Raw genomic sequence first — 9,763 nt, forward strand, 5'->3', positions numbered from 1 at the left:
GTATCATCTTTGGGGAAGAAGAAAAAATTTAGTATTTCGAAAGGCTTTGCTGGGAGTGCGCCCTCAGAGGTGAGGGAGAGTTGGGCATTTTCTTCAGGTTTGCCCTGCCATAAAAGATGAAGGTCGACATATATAGAGATAATATCAAGTGGTGGTACTTTTTACCCTTGTCGACGAACGTTTTGATCCCGCAATTCCGGCTTTTTGAAATAGTGGCGCCTCTTCGATCTCTGAATACGCCTCTTCGATTTCTGAGCAGGCGCCCCTTCAATTTCTGAACGACGCCCCTTCGCTTTCTGAACGACACGTGGTAGTGCAGATGCGGCTCCTTTTGACAAAGCTGCACGCGTCTTCAGAAAAGCAGAGAAAGCGTCGCCGAACTTTGCGCTTGTCGGCTAAAGATATGTAGTTGCGGTGATGGCCTCCACGTGTTGTCTGAAAAGAAGAAATCTTTTGACAAAGTTGAACGCGTCTTCTGAAAAGCCGAGAAAGCGTCGCCAAAATTACGCCGGAAATTCCGGCTTTTTGAATCGGTGGACGCGTCGCCTTGGCTTTTTTATTGAGCTATCGATCACCACAACAAACACACTCTGAAGATTTCCCATTCTTGAAGATCGACTCCGGCCCTTTGAAATTTAACTCCATCCCTTTTCTTTGAACACTTTTGAAAAATGGCAAACTCATCGAACCTTAGCTTGGAATTGAGCCTTAGCAGTGATACGGGCGCGCCACGTCAAGGTAACGTATGGCGCCCTTCTTTCTTATCTTCTAACGGTCTTCTTACAGGTGAAGACTCCGTGATGCAGGACGCCACAACAGCTACAATAGTAGCTAGGAACCTCCTCACTCCGAAAGATAGTAGGCTGCTGTCAGGACGGTCCGATGAGTTGGCCGTTCAAGAGTCCCTCGCACTTAGTGTTCAGTGTGCGAGTTCTGTGTCCAACATGGGCCAACGCCTGCTTGCCCGCTCCCGTCAGGTGGAATCATTGATGGCAGAGGTGGAGAGTCTTAAGCAAGAGATCCAGCAGCTTAAGTACGAGAATAGAAGTTTGCATGTGCTTGCAAATAACTATTCGTCGGGCATGAAGAGAAAGCTTGATGAGCTGCAAGAATCTGAGGGTCGAATTCACAGTGACCGTCAAAGGCTTGCAGCTTGTCTCCAGAGGCACCTTTTTCCTGGGTCATCCAGCGCTTGGCAAAGTATTGAGGCCTGGAATGCTCTAGCTCCGATGGCTTCCGCTCCGATGCCTCCCGCTTCTGCGCCTTCCGCTCCTATGCCTTCCGCTTCTATTCCTTCTGCTTCGACGCCTCGTAGCGGGGCTTCACGTAAACATCCTCTGTGAAGGCTCCATCTTTCTCCATGTTTAGTATCTTGGCTTTTTTATCTTTGAATGGGCGGTGATACTTGAAATGATCCGGTAATAGTTTAAATTCCAGATTGGGTGCCTGAATCATTAACCACATGTTAGTATAAAAGAAAATTGAAATTCGGGGAGGCGGCTTACCTGTGTGCTCCAAAATGAACTCCAGAATAAACACCCCTTCGAAAGTTATGACTTGTCCCGTGTCATAAAATCCAACTTCCTTGGGAATTGTGGTTTCAAATATGTCCTCTTTGATGCCTTCTACATCTTCTCCAGCCACTACCTTCTCTTGAATCATTCTTCTTGGTGTACAAAGTCTTTTGAAGAATTCAACACCATCTAAAACTTGCTGTGTTGCACCAAGAATTGGAATAGCATTTTGCACCTTTGGGAAGGCTTCCACGATGTCCTTTTTACTCTCTTCTTGGTTGGGAATCAAAAACCTGCTAGGAAAAGGGACATTGGGTGGAATAACATCAGAATAACATGGAATTGGGACGTCCTTACTGGTGGTGGGTGGTTTAGAGGGCTTAGGGGGCTGCGGCAAGGGTTGTTCTACCCTTGCCGTGTGCATGTCTTCTTCCTCCTCCTCAATTAGCAGCTTTTCATCCACTTCTAGGCTATGTTTGGACATTTTTAGGTCAGCTCCAACCTCCATAGCACTTCCCAAAGTGATAGCATTATGGATTTCAAAATCTTCCTTCGAGTTTTCAATAGTTGAGTTGGAGAGTTCACTTTGCTCTTGAATTTGTTTCATGAACTCCATAATCTGCCCAAATTGCTCGTCCAATTTACCCAACTTCTTGTCTTGATTTTGTTCGTCCTGCGTCAAAGAGGTTAGTAATTGAAAATTTTTATCATTATCCATGGACATACTTGAACTTGATTGGAATTGTTGTGGGGGAGGTTGTGGTGGCTGCATAGGTGTTGTATTGAACTCCTCATATGGTTGCCAATATGCTTCTTGTTGAGCCTCCTTGGCTTGATTTTGTGACCCATGCGCCAAAGAATTTATTTCATTAAGAATTTGATTATAATCTATTGGCGAACTTGAATTTAATTGAGCATATTGCATATGAAGTTGTGGTGGCTGCATAGGTCTTGAATAGAACTCCTCATATGGTTGCCAATATGCTTCACGTTGAACTTGTTGATCTTCCCACCATATAGAGTTTGAATGATCCCTCCAATCTCTTTGTGGACATTGATTGGCTTGAAATCCTTGCCTATATGAAGCACCAAATGTAGGGACACTCTGCATTGTGGTCCTTTCGGCATACGGCGACAATTTAGAAGTAAGATTTGCCAATTGAGCTTGAATGCTAGCAAAATCCATATCTTACTTCTCTAGTACCTAAAATCAAAGAAAGAGAACTAAATCAAATATCAAAAGTAACAACAAACAAAGAAAACAACACTAAGTTAGAAACTAAAACGAAAACAACTAAACAAAAAAAAAGAAAAGAACCAAGGGATTAGCAAAGTTGCTAATCCCCGGCAACGGCGCCAAAATTTGATGCGAGTTTTATAGGCGCACAAATTAAACCCTCTTTTTGTCAAATTGTAGTATAGGTGCAAGTAGGGATCGTTCTGGACCGGGGATTATGAGGGATTGTTAATCTCTTGGAAACTGACTTAAAAACGTAAAAACGTAATAATAAACACTAAACTAGACTCAAAGAATGTAAAACTAAACTTTAAAACACTAAGACAAACCAAAGACTCAAAATGCTTTTAAAAACACAAACTAAAATGATTTCTAACTAAATTGACATTAAAGTAAAGGGGGATTTAAGTTTATACGAAATTAAATTAAATGAACAAATTAAAACAGAATGTAAATATGAAATTGATGAAATAGAATGGATGAATGCTAGCTAAGGGGGTCATCTCCACATATGTTACACTTGCATAATAAAAAGATTTCCAATTACATTTCAATAAATTATGAAGCTCATCACCCCGGGTTAATTAGGTCCGCTTAAATTAACCGTCAAGTTTTCCTTAAGTTAATGAATTGGATGGGTTAGCGCAACGCAATTCACAACATTCTCCAAAAGTCCTTTACGTGAACAGCACAATAAAGATACAATCAAAGATCATTAAGCATTATGAAAACTATAAGTGTTGACGAGGCATTCGTTACTATGATGAGCATGAAACTCGTGCCAAGAATTCATTTAACGCGATTGTTTATAAGCAACCTCCACTACTTGTGAATATAAGTTCATAACGATTAGGTGAAAATCACTTATATTCTAGCGTCATATTCATGCATGAAAATTAAGCGCGCATTCTTAATAAACATACATAAATAAGTTATCAATCAAACGGTTAAACAAATTGAATCAACAACTTATGAAATGCAATTAGAAGTAATCAAATCAAAATGCAAGCATAAACATATATTTCGAATCACCCCCTAGCTAAGGGGGGGGTTTAGTTCCTCATACAAAACAAAGAGAATTAAAATTAAACATTGAAATCAAAGAAACACCTAAACATTCCAACAACTCAAACTTGAATTGTATGAACGTTTAGGCCCTCTTCTCTTCCTCTTTATTGTAGCATAAGGTCTAAGGATAGTTGGTTTGGGGGAATGGAAGTGTGGAATGGAGTGAGGAGTGATGGAAATGGAAAGATGGTTTAGATTCTAAGGGGAAGATGGGAAGCTCACGGCTAGGGAATAATGGAAGTGTTTGAGGGGTGTTGTGTTGTGAATGAGATGTTCCTTAATGAATGAATGCAAGGGTATTTATAGGAGTAGTGGAGGGAACATATGGCTATGTCATTTGTAGGTGAAGTAGGTGGATGTTGTAGGTGAAGTAGGTGGATGTTGTAGGTGAAGTAGGTGGATGTTGTAGGTGATTATGAGTGATAAGTGATAAGTGTATGATATGTTAAGTGATAAGTGAATGATTATGATAAGTGATAAATGAATGTATGATATGATAAGTGGTGAATGATATGTGGTGAATGATAAGTGGTAGTGTTTAAGTATTTAAAATAGGGAACAAAGCCCTTCCTTGCATGGCAAGGAAGGGAGACACAAGGAAACACACGACAATGTCCTAAGGTTGCTAGGAATGTTGTTTTTGTGTTCTAAAATGCGTAGGAGTTTTCAATGATGCTCAAACATGAGGTCTTTTTAGGATTTAACTTTCCTACTTCAAGTCTTCAATTTCGTCTATCCTTTTGGCTCCAAGCATATGATATCCATTCCAATCTCTAATTTGCTCCAAAAGGCTCCAAAAGGCATCCTTTTGCATACTTTGCCCTTAGAACCTGAAAACACACAAAAGAAGCATAAAGAACTAAAATAACTAAAGAAACATAACGTAAATGTACGAGAACAAGCCATTTAAGTCGCATAAATATGCTCCTATCAGAAACCCCAAAGGAAAAGGAATAGAGGCGCCAGATTTTTAGGGTTCTAGAAACAAAGTGTTTTGTGGCAGAAATTGGCACTTCTAGAAGGATTTGGGGCGCCACCTTTGTAGGAGATAAGATAAGGTTCCTAGAATCATGTTTTAAGGGCCAAATTTGTAGGGAAAAAGAGATAAGGGTGCGGCACCTTTGTAGGGATAATGTTAGGGCTTCTAGAAAGCCTAAAAACTAAGGGGATTTGGATAAAACCCACGGCAAAGATAGGATAGGGCATCTAAGGCTTCTAGAAACCCTCCAAGATAAGGTAAAGTGCATGGCATCCCTATAGGATTAGGATAAGGTGTCCTAAAGTGTTTAGGACTCCTCTTTGTGGCTGAAATGATTTACCGAAGCGACGAGATCTTGAAAGCTTCTTTTTCAAGTGTCAGTAGTGAAACATTTTGTCAATCGGGGAAGGTCTTTGGTGACAACACCCATCAGGCATCGGCATTCAGCTCGTTACCTTCTTTCTCGTAAGTTACCCATGTAACCGTTTCCTGGAATATTAATCAAACAACAAAATTAAATTATCGAACTCCATGATCATGATATTAATTAACTCCTTAATCAATAATTAGTAGCCCTCTCTGCTTCCTCACCGGATCAATCTCCACTATAAATTATTTCCCAAGCCCTAACAGTTTCTTCACACATTCGGATTTTCAGAAAAACAAATACATACATATATTTCATCTGTGGTAGTTCTAGCCGTAATACCATGGCTTTACAAAATGTAGCTCTCCTGGTGACAGTATGCCTAATATTCACCGGTGCAAACTATGCACTTGCAGCAAGGAACGTGATTGATCCCATTCAGCCAGCCTACAGCATCCCCATCACTGCGAGAATCAAAACTGGAAGTGAAGGAAGTGGCGGGCTAGTCGATTGCTGGAATGCGCTTGCGGAGCTGAAATTATGCTCCAATGAGGTGGTTCTGTTTTTCCTGAATGGGCAGGCTGATATAGGGCCTGATTGTTGCCAAGCCATTGCCACTATTACGCGCCACTGCTGGCCTGCAATGCTGACTTCCATCGGTTTCACGGCTGAGGAGGGTAACATTTTGCGAGGCTACTGTGACGCCGCTGAATCTGCTACTACTACTAATTCCTCCGCCCCTGCTTCATCTCCTCTTGCTGCCGCCACCACGCCTACTCCTCCCGCCAACTAATGCCACGCCTGTCCCCTCCGGCAACCATCATGGTTTAATATATTGGACTTTTAATTAGAGTATAAAAATATGTCTCTCCATTCTCAAGTACTACTACTACTAAATTTTGTTGAATGAATGGTGATTTTAAGGTGAACAACCATATAATAAATGTTATTTGTAACACTTTCATCTGGATGTTCACCAATCTTGTCTCGATAAAACCAGTGAAACAAAACCAAAAACATAATGGGGCAAAAACAGATTTGTGCATTTCACTCTTCAAGACGGTGCACGAATGTAGTTTTAACAAATCCCTTAATTAAATTTTAATTTATATAAAAAAAAATGTATAAATTTATGACATTTAAAAAAACATTTTATATTATTTTATTGTTCCAATGATTAAAAGATTTTTTATTGTTTGGTATGATTAGAGCCGGGCTGAAGAATTGAATGGTATAACCTTTGCCTACTATTTTGTGAAACCTTTTACATATTGGATAATTTGTTTAAGGCCTTAAAAGTTTTCAACACTTCTGTTATTCAATATTTGACAATTTTAAGCGAGGTAATTTTAGCAAGTGACGTAGACTTTGGTTAGAAAAAAAAAATTGTTGTATTGGCATTAGTTGAAGAGTGGGGGAAACAAACAACTTGCTCAGTAGGTAGCACTATAATAAACAAGTCGAGTTTAAAAGCCATTGAAAATTAACTAGTAAATACAAAAACAATTAACCCCTCTCATTTATTTTTGCACTTGCTACTTCAACTCATCGCTTGCAAACCTAAAATAGTATTGGAAAGACATCCACCATGGATGATTGTGCTCTTGTCATGATTACGGTTTTTCTTTTTAATTTTAAGGAGAATTATGGCACAAAATTAGCAATCTCATAGAGGAGAGGAGAGAAAGGAGGCCAGGGCTATTCATTTAAATAAATAAAGAGTGCATTTTTACTCATCACCATATTAATTATCATTAGATTAGTTTAAATTTTTAGATTTGTGTAGTAGATGGATTAATCAAATTTATCGAACGGTAATCATGGAGTGATGAGTGCCATCACTAGCATGCAAAGTGGGAGGAATCAAGTAGTGTCATTCTGTTTAGGCCCAAAATATTATTGCTGGGCCAAGCAGCAGGATGCGCTCGGCCCAAGGCGATGACAAATAATATGGGCCGAATAATAAGGCCCGGGCCAGCTGGCAGGGACGGTCAAATCCTATCATAAGTAGTCCAGATAAATAGAAAGGTCGAGGAAGTCCTAGTGCAACTAGGATTCTCGACCAGCAAGGAATGAAGTCCCGAAAAGAAGGAAAATTCAGAATCCCAGTAGGAGTAGGTTTGTTCGAGGAAGAGGCGAAATGGGACAAAGACTCCCAATCCAAATCGGAGTCAATTTCAAGGAATGGGGCACTATAAATACAAGAAATCATGCAAACAGAAAGGACCTTCAAATCAGCATACAATTGCCCTGCGCAAAACCTCTCAACACCTTGAGATTTTTTCCTTTCCTTTTCCTGCCGACACACCTTCAGTTTGGATAAACAGCACTGTGGAAGCGCCCGGCGAGCACCTTCAGTTTGGATAAACAGCACTGCTGCCGCAGAATCAGCCGACCGAGAAGCATCTTCAGTTTGGATAAACAGCACTGCGTCGAGGTCGACCGATTATCTATCCAAGTCTCGGTCGAGAAAGGTTTTCGAACCTTTGTTGGTAGAGGTCACCTTGCTAGCCTTCTCGGCATAGTTAGGTGTTACGAATTACATTGCTCGGCGTACTGGTCGCTGAGTGGTTTTATGATTGGATACTCACAAGTGAGTTTCAGGGTTCGGCATTCCGACGGCCGAACTACGTTTACCATCAAGACATACATCACGTTCGAGTACCTGTGCCCATACACCTTGGTCTCGATTCGACGTGCTTATACTCTCACGAATATAATCACAGTGACCGAATCGGGCTCGGACGATTTGTGAACTCCGCAGAATTAGCAGCCTTGTCTTCAGGCTGTAGAACCCAGAGACCGAGAGTGTTCCTTCCTCGGTCGCAATCGCAAGTTAAAGAAGTCAGCGATGCGCTCAAAGCTACATCAACAAATTTTACTCCTCGGCCAGGCTCGGCCGACGAGTTGGCACGCCCCGCATTCGACCGAAGGACGTAGTTAGCTTATTAGTTACTCGGCCTACGCGCCACGTAGGTTTTGAAATTTTTAGGGTCAACATTTTGGCATGCCCGGTGGGACAATTTGTGCTAAACCTTCGAAGTTCATGACCATTGAGACACGGTCTACGAAGCAGAAAACAACCATGGGAAAGTCAACGACTGACTTGCCAGTGCAAGGCCTTGGGCAGGATTTGCACTCTACAAAAAATCCGATCATAATTGCGCCGCCCGAGGCCACAAGTGTAACACGCCGAGAGAATGAAGTCTGTCTCGGCGGGCAACCTTACAACTCCGCAGTCCCGAATCAAACAGCTGGAATGATCATGGAAGGGATTGTGGAAGATTGTGATGACGATGGTGGGGAAGGTTCCGATCCGCCAACAAGGACATTCATTCGGAGACGACTGGATGAACAATATCGTCAGGTCGAGCAGTCGATTGGTCAGAAGATGAATGATTTGTTAGACGCAATACGTAGTAATAGCGATACACAGACCAGAATGCTTGAACTATTGGTTAGTAAAGCTTTCGAAGATGGCCAGGTCGGCCAACCTCGGCAGCTCCCGACGAATGTGCCTATACCAGCAGAGAGAGGGTCCGCTCGGCCGCAACCAGTTCCCTTAGAAAGAAGAGGACCAGGAAATAGAGCCGAGGGACCAAGCCAGGGAGAAGAAGTCGCTTCCATAAACGTGACCGAAGTCCAGAGAATGATTGATTCGGCCCTAAAAAAAGGGCCGAAGTTTCCAAAATTCATTCACCCATACCCGGCTTATGTGGAAAGATATGAATACCCATGAGGATTTAAGATCCCCGATTTCAGCCTCTTCGCCGGGGAATCATCTTTATCCTCACTAGAACATGTGGCTCGGTTCACAGCGCAGTGTGGGGACGTCAATAGCGATTTCTACAAACTACGGCTGTTTAACTTTTCACTGACAGGCTCAGCTTTCGCCTGGTACATTAATCTTCCACCCAACTCCGTGCAGAGTTGGGAAGAGTTGGTCGAAAAGTTCCATGAACAATTATATCGGCCAGGGATGGAGATGTCCGTATCATCGTTGGCCAGGATGGCTCAAGCATCTGACGAATCTCCAATGGAATACCTAACAAGGTTTAAATCGGCCAGGAATTGGTGCCGAGTGCCACTCCCCGAAGTGGAATTCGTCAGGATCACCCTTAACGGATTAGACGTGGAGTACAAAAAGAAGTTCCTGGGGGCAAATATTCGAGATATGTACGAACTTGCTCAACACGTCGAACAATATGAGTATCTGCTCCGAGAAGAAAAGATATCAAAGTCACTATCCCGGGGGACGTTGTATAAGAACCCCACGGTGAGCTATGCATCGGCCGAAAGTGAAGACCCTCAGTATGCTAGTGTGGATGCGGCCGAGATAATAATAGACAAACCCTATGTTTGCAAGGCTTTGGCGCAAGTAAATACCAAAGACGCCAAAACCCGTTTGGCCGCCGAGGAAACGAGTAAGTCATCAAAAGTATACACCTTTGATATCACCAAAGCCGATGCAATTTTCGATCAATTATTGGCAGCAAAAATCATCAAGCTTCGGCCGGGACATACTATCCCTAAGGCCGATGAATTGAAAGGAAAGATATACTGCAAGTATCATAATTCTAATAAACATGCGACCAATA

General features: G+C 42.0%; 1 protein-coding gene across 1 annotated transcript; it reads left to right on the top strand.

Moving 5' to 3' along the window:
* Nucleotides 1–5,129: 5,129 nt before the first annotated feature.
* LOC137725614 (egg cell-secreted protein 1.4-like) lies at nucleotides 5,130–5,958 on the top strand. The gene is made up of 2 exons (XM_068464367.2): nucleotides 5,130–5,263; nucleotides 5,493–5,958. Exons 1-2 carry the CDS (start codon nucleotides 5,130–5,132, stop codon nucleotides 5,956–5,958), a joined length of 600 nt encoding a protein of 199 aa, XP_068320468.2.
* Nucleotides 5,959–9,763: the final 3,805 nt, after the last annotated feature.

The sequence above is a fragment of the Pyrus communis genome, chromosome 15 (assembly GCF_041283825.1).
Source record: "Pyrus communis isolate YQ-2024b chromosome 15, ASM4128382v1, whole genome shotgun sequence".
NCBI lineage: Eukaryota > Viridiplantae > Streptophyta > Magnoliopsida > Rosales > Rosaceae > Pyrus > Pyrus communis.

Excerpts from the sequence above, each read along its gene's own strand:
- LOC137725614 (XM_068464367.2), top strand. The coding sequence starts at position 5,130 with ATGATTTACCGAAGCGACGAGATCTTGAAAGCTTCTTTTTCAAGTGTC. Across the intron at positions 5,264-5,492 it reads AGCTCGTTACCTTCTTTCTC|TTCTAGCCGTAATACCATGG; the intron begins GTAAGTTACCCA and ends CATCTGTGGTAG.